Genomic DNA, 17,931 nt, shown 5'->3' on the forward strand with positions numbered 1-17,931 from the left:
AGATAAGTTTAATGCTAGCTAGCAACTTACCTTGGCTTACTGTGTTCACGTAACTCCTCGTGGAGTGCAATGAAATCAAATCAAATTTTATTTGTCACATACACATGGTTAGCAGATGTTAATGCGAGTGTAGCGAAATGCTTGTGCTTCTAGTTCCGACAATGCAGTAATAACCAACAAGTAATCTAACTAACAATTCCTAAATTACTGTCTTATACACAGTGTAAGGGGATAAAGAATATGTACATAAGGATATATGAATGAGTGATGGTACAGAGCAGCATAGGCAAGATACAGTAGATGGTATCGAGTACAGTATATACATATGAGATGAGTATGTAAACAAAGTGGCATAGTTAAAGTGGCTAGTGATACATGTATTACATAAGGATGCAGTCGATGATATAGAGTACAGTATATACGTATGCATATGAGATGAATAATGTAGGGTAAGTAACATTATATAAGGTAGCATTGTTTAAAGTGGCTAGTGATATATTTACATCATTTCCCATCAATTCCCATTATTAAAGTGGCTGGAGTTGAGTCAGTGTCAGTGTGTTGGCAGCAGCCACCCAATGTTAGTGGTGGCTGTTTAACAGTCTGATGGCCTTGAGATAGAAGCTGTTTTTCAGTCTCTCGGTCCCAGCTTTGATGCACCTGTACTGACCTCGCCTTCTGGATGATAGCGGGGTGAACAGGCAGTGGCTCGGGTGGTTGATGTCCTTGATGATCTTTATGGCCTTCCTGTAACATTGGGTGGTGTAGGTGTCCTGGAGGGCAGGTAGTTTGCCCCCGGTGATGTGTTGTGCAGACCTCACTACCCTCTGGAGAGCCTTACGGTTGAGGGCGGAGCAGTTGCCGTACCAGGCAGTGATACAGCCCGCCAGGATGCTCTCGATTGTGCATCTGTAGAAGTTTGTGAGTGCTTTTGGTGACAAGCCGAATTTCTTCAGCCTCCTGAGGTTGAAGAGGCGCTGCTGCGCCTTCTTCACGATGCTGTCTGTGTGAGTGGACCAATTCAGTTTGTCTGTGATGTGTATGCCGAGGAACTTAAAACTTGCTACCCTCTCCACTACTGTTCCATCGATGTGGATAGGGGGGTGTTCCCTCTGCTGTTTCCTGAAGTCCACAATCATCTCCTTAGTTTTGTTGACGTTGAGTGTGAGGTTATTTTCCTGACACCACACTCCGAGGGCCCTCACCTCCTCCCTGTAGGCTGTCTCGTCGTTGTTGGTAATCAACCCTACCACTGTTGTGTCGTCCGCAAACTTGATGATTGAGTTGGAGGCGTGCGTGGCCACGCAGTCGTGGGTGAACAGGGAGTACAGGAGAGGGCTCAGAGCGCACCCTTGTGGGGCCCCAGTGTTGAGGATCAGCGGGGAGGAGATGTTGTTACCTACCCTCACCACCTGGGGGGCGGCCCGTCAGGAAGTCCAATACCCAGTTGCACAGGGCGGGGTCGAGACCCAGGGTCTCGAGCTTGATGACGAGCTTGGAGGGTACTATAGTGTTGAATGCCGAGCTGTAGTCGATGAACAGCATTCTTACATAGGTATTCCTCTTGTCCAGATGGGTTAGGGCAGTGTGCAGTGTGGTTGAGATTGCATCGTCTGTGGACCTATTTGGGCGGTAAGCGAATTGGAGTGGGTCTAGGGTGTCAGGTAGGGTGGAGGTGATATGGTCCTTGACTAGTCTCTCAAAGCACTTCATGATGACGGAAGTGAGTGCTACGGGGCGGTAGTCGTTTAGCTCAGTTACCTTAGCTTTCTTGGGAACAGGAACAATGGTGGCCCTCTTGAAGCATGTGGGAACAGCAGACTGGTATAGGGATTGATTGAATATGTCCGTAAACACACCAGCCAGCTGGTCTGAGCATGCTCTGAGGGCGTGGCTGGGGATGCCGTCTGGGCCTGCAGCCTTGCGAGGGTTAACACGTTTAAATGTTTTACTCACCTCGGCTGCAGTGAAGGAGAGACCGCATGTTTCCGTTGCAGGCCGTGTCAGTGGCACTGTATTGTCCTCAAAGCGGGCAAAAAAGTTATTTAGTCTGCCTGGGAGCAAGACATCCTGGTCCGTGACTGTGCTGGATTTCTTCCTGTAGTCCGTGATTGACTGTAGACCCTGCCACATGCCTCTTGTGTCTGAGCCGTTGAATTGAGATTCTACTTTGTCTCTGTACTGACGCTTAGCTTGTTTGATAGCCTTACGGAGGGAATAGCTGCACTGTTTGTATTCAGTCATGTTACCAGACACCTTGCCCTGATTAAAAGCAGTGGTTCGCGCTTTCAGTTTCACGCAAATGCTGCCATCAATCCACGGTTTCTGGTTAGGGAATGTTTTAATCGTTGCTATGGGAACGACATCTTCAACGCACGTTCTAATGAACTCGCACACCGAATCAGCGTATTCGTCAATGTTGTTATCTGACGCAATACGAAACATGTCCCAGTCCACGTGATGGAAGCAGTCTTGGAGTGTGGAGTCAGCTTGGTCGGACCAGCGTTGGACAGACCTCAGCGTGGGAGCTTCTTGTTTTAGTTTTTGTCTGTAGGCAGGTATCAGCAAAATGGAGTCGTGGTCAGCTTTTCCGAAAGGGGGGCGGGGCAGGGCCTTATATGTGTCGCGGAAGTTAGAGTAACAGTGATCCAAGGTTTTTCCACCCCTGGTTGCGCAATCGATATGCTGATAAAATTTAGGGAGTCTTGTTTTCAGATTAGCCTTGTTAAAATCCCCAGCAACAATGAATGCAGCCTCCGGATAAATGGTTTCCAGTTTGCAAAGAGTTAAATAAAGTTCGTTCAGGGCCATCAATGTGTCTGCTTGGGGGGGGGATATATACGGCTGTGATTCTAATCGACGAGAATTCTCTTGGTAGATAATGCGGTCTACATTTGATTGTGAGGAATTCTAAATCAGGTGAACAGAAGGATTTGAGTTCCTGTATGTTTCTTTCATCGCACCATACCTCGTTAGCCATAAGGCATACACCCCCACCCCTCTTCTTACCAGAAAGGTGTTTGTTTCTGTCGGCGCGATGCGTGGAGAAACCCGTTGGCTGCACCGCTTCGGATAGCGTCTCTCCAGTGAGCCATGTTTCCGTGAAGCACAGAACGTTACAGTCTCTGATGTCCCTCTGGAATGCTACCCATGCTCGGATTTCATCAACCTTGTTGTCAAGAGACTGGACATTGGCAAGAAGAATGCTAGGAAGTGGGGCACGATGTGCCCGTCTCCGTAGTCTGACCAGAAGACCGCCTCGTTTCCCTCTTTTTCTGAGTCGTGTTTTTGGGTCGCTGCATGCGATCCATTCCGTTGTCCTGTTAGTAAGGCAGAACACAGGATCCGTGTCGCGAAAAACATATTCTTGGTCGTACTGATGGTGAGTTGACGCTGATCTTATATACAGTAGTTCTTCTCGACTGTATGTAATGAAACCTAAGATGACCTGGGGTACTAATGTAAGAAATAACACGTAAAAAAGTGCCGGAAGCGCCGGAAGTGTAATAATGAGAGGCAGGTAGTTAGAGCGTTGGACTAGTTAGCCGTAAGGTTGCAAGATTGAATCCCTGAGCTGACAAGGTAAAAATCTGTCGTTCTACCCCTGATTATATTTTTTTATAAATCGGAGTTCAAAAATACAGATTTCCGATTGTTATGAAAACTTGAAATCGGCCCCAATTAATCGGCCATTCCGATTAATCGGTCGACCTCTAATTGTGATAACAATTCTCAAACTTTGAGCTGTCTTTTCAAATCTGATATTCACACATTCTGCGTTTTACAGGGATAGTTCACACCAAAAGTGTGTCAGGTTTTTTTTCATACTGCTGAAGTTAAGAGGAAGTGACATGTTGCTCTTCTGTCTCATTATTTTGCAGCGGGGGCGGAGATGGCTCCCTAGACAGACTCCTCACCTCCGTCAGCTCTGGGCTGTCACCAAGGAAACGGACTACCAGCCAGTGCAAGTCAGAACCGCCCCTGCTGCGGACATCCAAGCGGACAATCTACACAGCCGGCCGCCCACCCTGGTATAACGAACATGGAACCCAGTCCAAAGAGGCCTTCGTCATCGGTAGGAACCCTCAGGATTATTTAATAGAATAATGCTTTGTTGTCTATTTTATGTGAGAAAATGACCTGTCTGTCATGTCTTATTATGTCTGTTCCTGTCCTTTCTCTTCACTCTGTCTCTCTCTGCTGGTCTTATTAGGTTACCTTCTCTTTCTCTCCTTCTCCAGCTGTTCCTCATCTCCTCTAACTAGCTCATTCACCATTCCCCACCTGTTCCCTTTTTTCCCTCTGATTAGGTCTCTATTTCTCTCTCTGTTCCTGCTACTTTCGGTGTCAGATTCTCGTTTGTGTTTCTCATGCCAGAAGCAAGCTATCGTCTCGTTTGCTTCCACCTAGTCCTATCCTGTCGGAGTCTGCCTGGCAGGTGCATCCTGCACTCTACTAACTATCTTTTGTTCCATTGACAACGTCGGAAGAGGATCTATGCCATTCCTGTTTTTTCATTAAAGAACTCTGTTTCTGTTAAAACCGCTTTTGGGTCTTCACTCAAGTACATAACAGAAGAATCTGACCACAAATGGACCCAGCGGCTCCGGACCCTTTTCACTCCGCCGTCGAGATCCAGGGAGCGATGCTAGGCAGACACGAGGAGGAATTGTCTGCTGCTCGACATGCCGTTGAGACCCTGGCCGTCCAAGTCTCCGACCTCACAAGACAGGTTCACCAACTCCACCTCGATCCACCGCCCACTTCCAGGGTTTCCGAGTCTCCGGAGCCCAGGATCAATAACCCGCCGTGTTACTCTGGGGAGCCCACTGAGTGCCGCTCATTCCTCACTCAGTGTGATGTGGTGTTCTCTCTCCAGCCCAACACTTACTCCAGGAGCACAGCCCGCATCGCCTACGTCATTTCTCTCCTTACCGGACGGGCGCGTGAGTGGGGCACGGCAATCTGGGAGGCGAGGGCTGAGTGTATTAACCAGTATCAGGACTTTAAGGAGGAGATGATACGGGTTTTTGACCGTTCTGTTTTTGGGGAGGAGGCTTCCAGGGCCCTGTCTTCCCTATGTCAGGGGAATCGATCCATAACGGATTATTCTATTGAGTTTCGCACTCTCGCTGCCTCTAGTGACTGGAACGAGCCGGCTTTGCTCGCTCGTTTTCTGGAGGGTCTCCTCGCCGAGGTTAAGGATGAGATTCTCTCCCGGGAGGTTCCTTCCAGTCTGGACTCCTTAATAGCTCTCGCTATTCGCATAGAGCGACGGTTTGATCTTCGTCGCCGAGCTCGTGGAAGGGAGCTCGCGTTCTCCGTTGCCCCCCTCTCCGCATCACAGCCACCTGCTGCATCACTGCCACCCTCCTCCGCCGGCTCGGGTGCTGAGCCTATGCAGCTGGGGGGTATCCACATCTCGGCCAAGGAGAAGGAACGGAGAATCACCAACCGCCTCTGTCTCTACTGCGGCTCCGCTGGTCATTTTGTCACCTCATGCCCAGTAAAAGCCAGAGCTCATCAGTAAGAGGAGGGCTACTGGTGAGCGCAACTACTCAGGTCTCTCCTTCAAGATCCTGCACTACCTTTCTGGTCCATCTCCGCTGGACCGGTTCATCTGCTTCCTGCAGTGCCTTGATAGACTCTGGGGCGGAGGGCTGTTTTATGGACGAGACCTGGGCTCGGGAACATGACATTCCTCTCAGACAGTTAAGGGATCCCACGGCCTTGTTCGCTTTAGATGGTAGTTCTCTCCCCGAGATTCAGCGTGAGACGCTGCCTTTAACCCTCACTGTCTCTGGTAATCATAGCGAAACCATTTCTTTTTTAATTTTTCGTTCACCTTTTACACCTGTTGTTTTGGGTCATCCCTGGCTAGTTCGCCATAACCCTTCTATTAATTGGTCTAGTAATACTATCCTATCCTGGAATGTTTCTTGTCCTGTGACCTGTTTAATGTCTGCTATCCCTCCTGTTTCCTCTGTCTCTTCTTCACAGGAGGAGCCTGGTGATTTGACAGGGGTGCCGGAGGAGTATCACGATCTGCGCACGGTGTTCAGTCGTTCCAAGGCCACCTCTCTCCCTCCACACCGGTCGTATGACTGTAGTATTGATCTCCTTCCGGGAACTACTCCCCCCCGGGGTAGATTATACTCTCTGTCGGCTCCCGAACGTAAGGCTCTCGAGGATTATTTGTCTGTATCGCTCGACGCCGGTACCATAGTCTCCTCCTCCTCTCCCGCCGGAGCGGGGTTTTTTTTGTTCAGAAGAAGGACGGGTCCCTGCGCCCATGCGTGGATTATCGAGGGCTGAATGACATAACAGTTAAGAATCGTTATCCGCTTCCTCTTATGTCTTCAGCCTTCGAGATCCTGCAGGGAGCCAGGTTTTTCACCAAATTGGACCTTCGTAACGCCTACCATCTCGTGCGCATCAGGGAGGGGGACGAGTGGAAGACGGCGTTTAACACTCCGTTAGGGCACTTTGAATACCGGGTTCTTCCTTTCGGCCTCGTTAACGCTCCAGCTGTCTTTCAGGCACTAGTTAACGACGTCCTGAGAGACATGCTGAACATTTTTGTTTTCGTTTACATGGACGATATCCTGATTTTTTCACCGTCTCTCCCGATTCATGTTCAGCACGTGCGACGCGTCCTCCAGCGCCTTTTGGAGAACTGTCTTTATGTGAAGGCTGAGAAGTGCACTTTTCATGCCTCCTCTGTCCCTTTTCTCGGTTCCGTTATTTCCGCTGAGGGCATTAAGATGGATCCCGCTAAGGTCCAGGCTGTCATTGATTGGCCCGTTCCTAAGTCACGCGTCGAGCTGCAGCGCTTTCTTGGCTTCGCGAATTTCTATCGTCGTTTCATCCGTAATTTCGGTCAGGTGGCAGCTCCCCTCACAGCCCTTACTTCTGTTAAGACGTGCTTTAAGTGGTCCGTTTCCGCCCAGGGAGCTTTTGATCTTCTCAAGAATCGTTTTACATCCGCACCTATTCTTGTTACACCTGACATCTCTAGACAGTTTGTTGTTGAGGTTGACGCGTCAGAGGTGGGCGTGGGAGCCATTCTTTCTCAGCGCTCCCTCTCTGACGGCAAGGTCCATCCTTGCGCGTTTTTCTCTCATCGCTTATCGCCGTCAGAACGTAATTATGATGTTGGTAATCGCGAACTGCTCGCCATCCGCTTAGCCCTAGGCGAATGGCGACAGTGGTTGGAGGGGCGACCGTTCCTTTTGTCGTTTGGACTGACCATAGGAACCTTGAGTACATCCGTTCAGCCAAACGACTTAATGCGCGCCAGGCTCGTTGGGCTCTGTTTTTCGCTCGTTTCGAGTTCGTTATTTCTTATCGTCCGGGCTCAAAAACACCAAGCCTGATGCTTTATCTCGTCTCTTCAGTTCTTCTGAGGTCTCCACCGACCCCGAGGGGATTCTCCCTGAGGGGCGTGTTGTCGGGTTGACTGTCTGGGGAATTGAGAGGCAGGTAAAGCAAGCACTCGCTCACACTCCGTCGCCGCGAGCTTGTCCTAGGAACCTTCTGTTCGTTCCCGTTCCTACTCGTCCGGCCGTTCTTCAGTGGGCCCACTCTGCCAAGTTAGCCGGCCACCCCGGCGTTCGGGTACGCTCGCTTCCATTCGCCAGCGTTTCTGGTGGCCCACTCGGGAACGTGACGCGCGTCGATTTGTCGCTGCTTGTTCGGTCTGCGCGCAGACTAAATCTGGGAACTCTCCTCCTGCCGGCCGTCTCAGACCGCTTCCCATTCCCTCTCGACCGTGGTCTCACATCGCTTTAGATTTTATCACCGGACTGCCTTCATCAGCGGGGAAGACAGTTATTCTTACGGTTGTCGATAGATTCTCTAAGGCGGCTCATTTCATTCCTCTCGCTAAGCTCCCTTCTGCTAAGGAGACGGCTCAGATCATTATCGAGAATGTTTTCCGAATTCATGGCCTTCCGTCAGACGTCGTTTCGGACAGAGGCCCGCAGTTCACGTCTCAATTTTGGAGGGAGTTTTGCCGTTTGATTGGGGCTTCCGTCAGTCTCTCGTCCGGCTTTCATCCCCAGTCTAACGGTCAAGCCGAACGGGCCAATCAGACTGTTGGTCGCATCTTACGCAGTCTTTCTTTTCGTAACCCTGCGTCTTGGTCAGAACAGCTCCCTGGGCAGAGTACGCCCACAACTCGCTTCCTTCGTCTGCTACCGGTCTATCTCCTTTTCAGAGTAGCCTCGGGTACCAGCCTCCGCTGTTCTCATCTCAGCTCGCCGAGTCCTGCGTCCCCTCCGCTCAGGCTTTTGTCCAGCGTTGCGAGCGCACCTGGAAGGGGGTCAGGTCGGCACTTTGCCGTAATAGGGCGCAGACTGTGAGGGCCGCTAATAAGCGTAGGACCAAGAGTCCTAGATATTGTTGCGGTCAGAGAGTATGGCTCTCCACTCAGAACCTTCCCCTTAAGACAGCTTCTCGCAAGTTGACCCCGCGGTTCATTGGTCCGTTCCGTATTTCTCAAGTCATTAATCCTGTCGCTGTGCGACTTCTTCTCCCGCTATCTTCGTCGCGTTCACCCGGTCTTCCATGTCTCCTGTGTTAAGCCCGTTCTTCGCGCCCCCGCTCGTCCCTCCCCCCATCCTTGTCGAGGGCGCACCTATCTACAGGGTTCGTAAGATTTTGGACATGCGTCCTCGGGGCCGTGGTCATCAGTACCTAGTGGATTGGGAGGGGTACGGTCCTGAGGAGAGGAGTTGGGTTCCCTCTCGGGACGTGCTGGACCGTTCGCTGATCGATGATTTCCTCCGTTGCCGCCAGGTTTCCTCCTCGAGTGCGCCAGGAGGCGCTCGGTGAGTGGGGGGGGGGTACTGTCATGTCTTATTATGTCTGTTCCTGTCCTTTCTCTTCACTCTGTCTCTCTCTGCTGGTCTTATTAGGTTACCTTCTCTTTCTCTCCTTCTCCAGCTGTTCCTCATCTCCTCTAACTAGCTCATTCACCATTCCCCACCTGTTCCCTTTTTTCCCTCTGATTAGGTCTCTATTTCTCTCTCTGTTCCTGCTACTTTCGGTGTCAGATTCTCGTTTGTGTTTCTCATGCCAGAAGCAAGCTATCGTCTCGTTTGCTTCCACCTAGTCCTATCCTGTCGGAGTCTGCCTGGCAGGTGCATCCTGCACTCTACTAACTATCTTTTGTTCCATTGACAACGTCGGAAGAGGATCTATGCCATTCCTGTTTTTTCATTAAAGAACTCTGTTTCTGTTAAAACCGCTTTTGGGTCTTCACTCAAGTACATAACACTGTCTCCTGTTTCCCAAGCCCTCTAAGTCAAGACACACACATGCCATGATGAACGTCACAGGGTTAAGATCAGCTGCAGGGCTATCCACAGCGCTCTATTCCTGATCAAATTGCTTGTGAATGAAACTGCGTATTTACTGTCACAACGTCATGCACCTGAATGCTGTTCTATGATGCCGTGGGTGCCTGTGCTTTGTTTTAGAAAGCAGAGGCGATAACATCTACTACAAGAGGAAACCTGACTTTCTTGGGGATAAGCATCAACGTGTTAACTGATAACGGTTATTGATGCCCCATCGTAAGTTATTTGAAATTTGAACACGACAGGAGGGGTTTCTACACCACTGAACAGAAATGTTTCCTCTCTGCTGATAAAGAGACTGGTTCAGTTACTGTAGACATTGAAAAGCAGTTGAACCAAGGACTTTTAAGTGGTCGACCTCGTTCATCTCACCGAGTTTCCATTGTGCCCTGTGTGTCCTGCAGGTCTGTGTGGGGGCAGTGCCTCAGGGAAGACCACTGTAGCCAGGAAGATCATAGAGGCTCTGGATGTCCCCTGGGTGGTCCTGCTCTCCATGGACTCCTTCTACAAGGTGTGTGTGTGTGCATGTGTGTGTGCTTGTGTAGGGCACTATAAAATCCAAAGAATGCAGACGAAATCATGGAATCCAGACATTAAAACGTAATTCAACAATATTCAAAAATGTATTAAACATAGTAAGGAACCAACTAAATGTTCTGAAAATTAATTAATTTGCCCAAGTTTATCATAAGACATGAATAGAATGCGTCAGTGATTCGTACAAGAATTCCCCATCTGTGTGTGTGGTGCGCGTCTGTGTATCCGTTAGCAATAATGCTCATGAAAAGTCTTCGGGGAAATGGAAAGGTTTTCCCAAAAACCTTCTCAATTAAATGTTCATTACAAAGTAGACTATGCTTACCTGGCCGAATGATGTCATGGTTATTTGTATCACTCTACCACATGTGCTCTACAGAAACACAGCTTAAGAACAGCCTCTTGCTAGGTGCACACTGGAATTAATTGATAACTACACCCAGAATCTCTACATTACCTTCAAAAGTTTGGGGTCACTTAGAAATGTCCTTGTTTTTGAAAGAAAAGCACATTTTTGGTCCATTAAAATAACATCAATTTAATCAGAAATATAGTGTAGACATTGTTTTTGTTGTGAACGACCACTGTAGCTGGAAACGGTAGATTTTTTAAAATGGAATATCTACATAGGCGTACATTATCAGAAACCATCACTCCTGTGTTCCAATGGCACGTTGTGTTAGCAAAGTGTATCATTTTAAAAGGCTAATTGATCATTAGAAAACCCTTTTGCAATTATGTTAGCACAGCTGAAAACTGTTGTTCTGATTAAAGAAACAATACAACTGGCCTTCTTTAGACTAGTTGATTATCTGGAACATCAGAATTTGTGGGTTCGATTACAGCCTCAAAATGGCCAGAAACAAAGAACTTTCTTCTGAAACTCATCAGTCTATTCTTGTTCTGAAAAATGAAGGCTCTTCCATTTGAGAAATTGCCAAGAAACTGAAGATCTCGTACAATGCTGTGTACTACTCCCTTCACAGAACAGCGCAAACTGGCCCTAACCAGAATTGAAAGAGGAGTGGGAGGCCCCGGTGCACAAATGAGCAAGAGGACAAGTACATTAGTGTCTAGTTTGAGAAACAGACGCCTCACAAGTCCTCAACTGGCAGCTTCATTAAATAGTACCCGCAAACACCAGTCTCAACTTCAACAGTGAAGGGGCGACTCCGGGATACTGGCCTTCTAGGCAGAGTTGCAAAGAAAAAGCCATATCTCAGACTGGCCAATAAAAATATCAAATCAAATCAAATTTATTTATATAGCCCTTCATACATCAGCTGATATCTCAAAGTGCTGTACAAAAACCCAGCCTAAAACCCCAAACAGCAAGCAATACAGGTATAGAAGCACGGTGGCTAGAAATAGAAGATTAAGATGGGCAAAAGAACACAGACACTGGACAGAGGAACTCTGCCTAGAAGACCAGCATCCCGGAGTCGCCTCTTAAGCTAAGGACCCTGGGACTAAACACCTCCCTCTGCAACTGGATCCTGGACTTCCTGACAGGCCGCCCCCGGTGTTAAGGGTAGGCAACAAAACATCTGCCACCCTGATCCTCAACACGGGGGCCCCTCAGGGGTACGTGCTTAGTCCCCTTCTGTACTCCCTGTTCAGCCATGGTTGCATGGCCAAGCACGACTCCAACACCATAATTAAGTTTGCTGACGACACAACAGTCTGATCACCGACAATGACAATGATGAGACAGCCTATGTGGCGGAGGTCAGAGACCTGTTAGTTTGGTGCCAGGACAACAACCTCTCCCTCAATGTGAGCAAGACAAAGGAGCTGATCGTGGAATACAGGAAAAGGAGGGCCGAACACGCCCCCTTTCACATCGACGGGGCTGTAGTGTAGTGGGTCGAGAGTTTTAAGTTCCTTGATGTCCACATCACCAGCAAACTATCATGTTCTAAACACACCAAGACTGTTGTGAAGAGGGCACGACAAAACATATTTCCCATCAGGAGACAGAAGATTTGGCATGGGTCCCCAGATCCTTAAAAAGTTCTACAGCTGCACCATCGAGAGCATCCTGACAGGTTGCATCACCACCTGGTATGGCAACTGCTCGGCCTCCGACCGCAAGGCACTACAGAGGCTAGTGCGTAAGGCTCACTACATCTATGGGGCCAAGCTTCCCGCCGTCCAGCACCTATATACTAAGTGGTGTCAGAGGAAGGCCCAAAAAAGGAGGAAGGCCCAGTCACTCAAGTCATAGACTGTTCTCTCTGCTACCGCACGACAAGTGGTATCGGAGCGCCAAGTATAGGTCCAAAAGGCTCCTTAACAGCTTATATCCTCAAGACTGAACAGTTAATCAAATGGCTACCCAGACAATTTACATTGACAAAAAAGAAATCCAAAATAAATAATAATTTTACATTGACCCCTCTTTGTTTTTACACTGCTGCTATTCACTGTTTTATCTATGCATAGTCACTTTACCCCGTCACTTTACCCCTACTTATGTGTGTAAATTACCTCGACTTACCTGTACTCCCGCACATTGACTCAGAACCGGTTCCTCCTGTATATAGTCTTGTTATTGTTATTTTATTGTGTTACTTTTTATTTCATTTTTTACTTTAGTTCACTTAGTAAATATTTTCTTGAACTGCATTGGTGGTTATGGATCGTAGGTAAGCATTTCACAGAAAAGTTGTATTCAGTGCATGTGACAAATACTATTTTATTTTATTTGACAATAACAACACAATAACAACATATTTAACAGCACAATAACAACATAGCAGCACTCATGCACTGTACAGCTTCCCTTTCACTCCCCTCAAAATCTGAATGAGATCTGGAGATGGTTTTCTACAGTGTTTTAATACCATGTAATCCCATTCTCTCGATCTCGCTCTACTCCCCCTCTCTATCACTCACTATTTCTCTACCCTGAGTGACCAGGCTTTTGAAGAGATGGAAAGATCCCTGAGGGGATAATAGGGTAGATGTAAAATGAGAAAGGGGGAAACGAAGCAACATTTGGGTGAGCGAGGGTGAAGACAAGAGGAGAACGATATTGCCAAACCAACCATCATTAGAAGAGTCATCAGCTTCCCCTTACTGTGTTATGTAACAGTGACAGCCTGACTTTACTGCAGCTCTACCTGCTTTACTGTAGGTCACCAGCTTTACTGCAGCTCTACTAGCTTTACTGTAGGTCACCAGCTTTACTGCAGCTCTACCTGCTTTACTGTAGGTCACCAGCTTCACTGCAGCTCTACCTGCTTTACTGTAGGTTACCGGCTTTACCAGCCACCTTTGGATCTTAACTAATGCCACTTTAGGATACCACATACCAGTTGTGAGTTAACCAAACACCATTTCCATGTAGAACATCAGCAGCAGTGACAGTTGCCATTCATCACTGATCTAGGTTCAGTTTTAACCCAAAACTAAACCTTAACCATTAGGGGGATTTCAAAAAGAACTGACCAAGTTACAGTGATCTGGGGAAACTTCTAACTCCTGCTCACTCCATATGAATGGATATCCACTCTGAGATATCACACCTCTCATTCTGGCTTCCCAGGCCCATCTTGGCTCTGGAGAAGCCCTGGAGTGGCTGGATTTCTATAACACTGTTACTTATAAAGTGCTTATGATGGAACCACAAGAGGAGGGGGTAGGAGTGTTCCAAATACCAGGGCTCGAATTTGTCCAGTGCAATGTGCATGCGCTTGCACACACACACACCTTCTGGCACAGTCCTCACAGGAGGGACACAGCATTCCCGTCTCGCCTAAATTTAGTCAAGCTTAGTTGAGAGGCACTCCGATAGGGTGAGTGTGTGAACATGGACGTCCACGTGCACATGACTGTGTACCTGTGTTATCCTCATGCTTCCATCCACTGATTTTTCAGGGATGTCCTTCTGCTTGTGAAACGGCCATGATTTAAAGTTGTTTTAATATTCATCCAATGTTGTGTGTAGGTTCTGACTCCTGAGCAGCAGGTCACGGCAGCCAGTAATGACTACAACTTTGACCACCCGGATGCCTTTGACTTTGGCCTGCTGGCACACACATTGAGGAAACTCAAACTGGGCAAGAGTGTAAAGATCCCTGTGTATGACTTCACCACACACGGACGCCAGAAGGACTGGGTGAGGACACACACACACACACACACAGAAATGCCTCCCCCCACATTGCAGTGTTTTCTTGGTCTAGATATTGGGGTAGGGTTATTGCAGTGTAATCTTGGTCTAGATATTGGGGTAGGGTTATTGCAGTGTAATCTTGGTCTAGATATTGGGGTAGGGTTATTGCAGTGTTTTCTTGGTCTAGATATTGGGGTAGGGTTATTGCAGTGTTTTCTTGGTCTAGATATTGGGGTAGGGTTATTGCAGTGTTTTCTTGGTCTAGATATTGGGGTAGGGTTATTGCAGTGTAATCTTGGTCTAGATATTGGGGTAGGGTTATTGCAGTGTAATCCTGGTCTAGATATTGGGGTAGGGTTATTGCAGTGTAATCTTGGTTTAGATATTGGGGTAGGGTTATTGCAGTGTAATCTTGGTCTAGATATTGGGGTAGGGTTATTGCAGTGTAATCTTGGTCTAGATTACACAACATCTGGAGTTATGGAGTCGTTTTATGACATTAAGTTGCCAATCAAACCTAGATGCACAGCGGCAGCCATTCATGTTTGTCTTGGCATGTTTTATAGTGATCCCATTACTATGAGAAGATTCGCCCTGTTAAGCATTAGCATGGGGGAAGATAGAGAGTTGAAACTCAGTCACGTTTCACTAATAGGCATTACCAGACATAAACAGCACAAGGACCTATTGTGACAGCACAGAAATGTGGACTTGTTACCAAAAACACCACAGACATTAGGTCTACACTTCTGGAAGTGTTAAAATTAGAGGACGACCGATTAATCGGAATGGAAATCAGAAATCGGTATTATTTAACTAGGCAAGTTAGTTAAGAACACATTCTTATTTTCAATGACGGCCTAGGAACTGTGGGTTAACTGCCTTGTTCTGGGGCAGAAAGACAGATTTTCACCTTGTCAGCTCGGGGGATCCAATCTTGCACCTTTACAGTTAACTAGTCCAACGCAATAATGACCTGCCTCTCTCTCATTGCACTCCACAAGGAGACTGCCTGTTACGCGAATGCAGTAAGCCAAGGTACGTTGCTAGCTAGCATTAAACTTATATTGTAAAAAACAATCAATCATAATCACTAGTTAATTACACATGGTTGATGATATTACTAGATATTATCTAGCGTGTCCTGCGTTGCATATAATCTGACTGAGCATACAAGCATACTTAGATACTTGTATCTGACTGAGCGGTGGTAGGCAGAAGCAGGCGCGTAAACATTCCTTCAAACAGCACTTTCCTGCGTTTTGCCAGCAGGTCTTCATTGTGCGTCAAGCATTGCACTGTTTATGACTTCAAGGTGTAACCAAAGTGAAATTGCTAGCTAGTTAGCGTGCGCTAATAGCGTTTGAAACGTCACTCGCTCTGTGCCTTGCAGTGGTTGTTTCCCTTGCTCTGCATGGGTAACGCTGCTTCGATGGTGGCTGTTGTTGTTGTGTTGCTGGTTCGAGCCCAGGGAGGAGCGAGGAGAGGGATGGAAGCTATACTGTTACACTGGCAATACTAAAGTGCCTATAAGAACATCCAATAGTCAAAGGTTAATGAAATAGAAATGGTATAGAGGGAAATAGTCCTATAATTCCTATAATAACTACAACCTAAAACTTCTTACCTGGGAATATTGAAGACTCATGTTAAAAGGAACCACCAGCTTTCATATGTTCTCATGTTCTGAGCATTGAACTGAAACGTTAGCTTTCTTACATAGCACATATTGCACGTTTACTTTCTTCTCCAACACTTTGTTTTTGCATTATTTAAACCAAATTGAACATGTTTCATTATTTACTTGAGGCTAAATAAATTTTATTGATGTATTATATTAAGTTAAAATAAGTGTTCATTCAGTATTGTTGTAATTCCCATTATTACAAATAAATATATAAAAATCGGCCGAGTAATCGGTATTGGCTTTTTTGTCCTCCAATAATCGGTAGCGGCTTTTTTGTCCTCCAATAATCGGTACCGGCTTTTTTTGTCCTCCAATAATCGGTAGCGGCTTTTTTGGTCCTCCAATAATCGGTATCGGCGTTGAAAAAACATAATCGGTCGACCTCTAGTCAACATCATACTAAACCCACAACGTGTTTCATCCCTCTCAGAAAACAGTGTATGGAGCCAGTGTTATCATATTTGAGGGAATCATGGCCTTTGCAGATAAAGAACTGTTACAGGTAAGAATCAAATGGTTTGTGTATGTTTGTGAGTCCTGTGTGTGTGTGTGTGTGTGTGTGTGTGTGTGTGTGTGTGTGTGTGTGTGTGTGTGTGTGTGTGTGTGTGTGTGTGTGTGTGTGTGTGTGTGTGTGTGTGTGTGTGTGTGTGTGTGTGTGTTCACCATGGTGTGTGTTTGGCATGGTGTGTGTGTTTGGCTTGGCATGCGTTTGTCATAGTGTGTGTATGTTTGTCATAGTGTGTGTGTGTTTCTCATGGTGTGTGTGTTTGGCATGGTGTGTGTGTATGTGTTTGGCTTGGTGTGTGTTTGTCATAGTGTGTGTGTCTCTCATGGTGTGTGTGTGTTTCTCATGGTGTGTGTGTGTGTGTGTGTGTTTCTCATGGTGTGTGTGTGTTTCTCATAGTGTGTGTATGTGTTTGGCTTGGTGTGTGTTTGTCATAGTGTGTGTGTGTCTCTCATGGTGTGTGTGTGTGTGTGTGTGTGTGTGTGTGTGTGTGTGTTTCTCGTGGGTGTGTGTGTGTGTTTCTCATGGTGTGTGTGTGTGTGTGTGTGTGTGTGTGTTTCTCATGGTGTGTGTGTGTTTCTCATAGTGTGTGTATGTGTGTTTTTCTCACGGTGTGTGTGTTTCTCATGGTGTGTGTGTGTGTGTGTTTCTCATGGTGTGTGTGTGTGTGTGTTTCTCATGGTGTGTGTGTGTGTGTGTTTCTCATGGTGTGTGTGTTTCTCATGGTGTGTGTGTGTGTTTCTCATGGTGTGTATGTGTGTTTCTCATGGTGTGTGTGTGTGTGTGTGTGTTCACCATGGTGTGTGTTTGGCATGGTGTGTGTGTTTGGCTTGGTATGCGTTTGTCATAGTGTGTGTGTCTCTCATGGTGTGTGTGTGTTTGGCATGGTGTGTGTGTTTGGCATGGTGTGTGTGTTTGGCATGGTGTGTGTGTATGTGTTTGGCTTGGTGTGTGTTTGTCATAATGTGTGTGTGTTTGTCATAGTGTGTGTGTGTTTCTCATGGTGTGTGTGTGTGTGTGTGTGTGTTTCTCATGGTGTGTGTGTGTTTCTCATGGTGTGTGTATGTGTGTTTTTCTCACGGTGTGTGTTTCTCATGGTGTGTGTATGTGTGTGTTTCTCATGGTGTGTGCATGTGTGTTTCTCATGGTGTGTGTGTGTGTGTTTCTCATGGTGTGTGTGTTTCTCATGGTGTGTGTGTGTGTTTCCCATGGTGTGTGTGTGTTTCTCATAGAGTGTGTATGTGTGTTTTTCTCACGGTGTGTGTGTTTCTCATGGTGTGTGTGTGTGTGTGTGTGTTTCTCATGGTGTGTGTGTGTGTGTGTTTCTCATGGTGTGTGTGTGTGTGTGTGTGTTTCTCATGGTGTGTGTGTGTGTGTTTTTCATGGTGTGTATGTGTGTTTCTCATGGTGTGTGTGTGTGTGTGTGTGTGTGTGTGTTCACCATGGTGTGTGTTTGGCATGGTGTGTGTGTTTGGCTTGGTATGCGTTTGTCATAGTGTGTGTGTGTCTCTCATGGTGTGTGTGTGTTTGGCATGGTGTGTGTGTTTGGCATGGTGTGTGTGTTTGGCATGGTGTGTGTGTGTATGTGTTTGGCTTGGTGTGTGTTTGTCATAATGTGTGTGTGTTTGTCATAGTGTGTGTGTGTTTCTCATGGTGTGTGTGTGTGTGTGTGTTTCTCATGGTGTGTGTGTGTTTCTCATGGTGTGTGTATGTGTGTTTT

At 47.0% G+C, this 17,931-nt stretch overlaps 1 protein-coding gene across 4 annotated transcripts in view; it reads left to right on the top strand.

Moving 5' to 3' along the window:
- uckl1b (uridine-cytidine kinase 1-like 1b) overlaps positions 1 to 17,931 on the top strand; it is an 89,425-nt gene that overhangs the window by 47,489 nt on the left and 24,005 nt on the right. For all 4 annotated transcript variants that reach the window (XM_064956529.1, XM_064956527.1, XM_064956528.1 and 1 more), the window contains exons 2-5: positions 3,882 to 4,075; positions 9,767 to 9,873; positions 13,852 to 14,022; positions 16,137 to 16,208. In XM_064956529.1, coding sequence (XP_064812601.1) covers positions 3,882 to 4,075; positions 9,767 to 9,873; positions 13,852 to 14,022; positions 16,137 to 16,208 — 544 coding nt within the window. The remainder of the gene's footprint in view (positions 1 to 3,881; positions 4,076 to 9,766; positions 9,874 to 13,851; positions 14,023 to 16,136; positions 16,209 to 17,931) is intronic.

This window comes from Oncorhynchus masou, chromosome 33 (genome assembly GCF_036934945.1).
Source record: "Oncorhynchus masou masou isolate Uvic2021 chromosome 33, UVic_Omas_1.1, whole genome shotgun sequence".
In the NCBI taxonomy this organism is placed as follows: domain Eukaryota; kingdom Metazoa; phylum Chordata; class Actinopteri; order Salmoniformes; family Salmonidae; genus Oncorhynchus; species Oncorhynchus masou.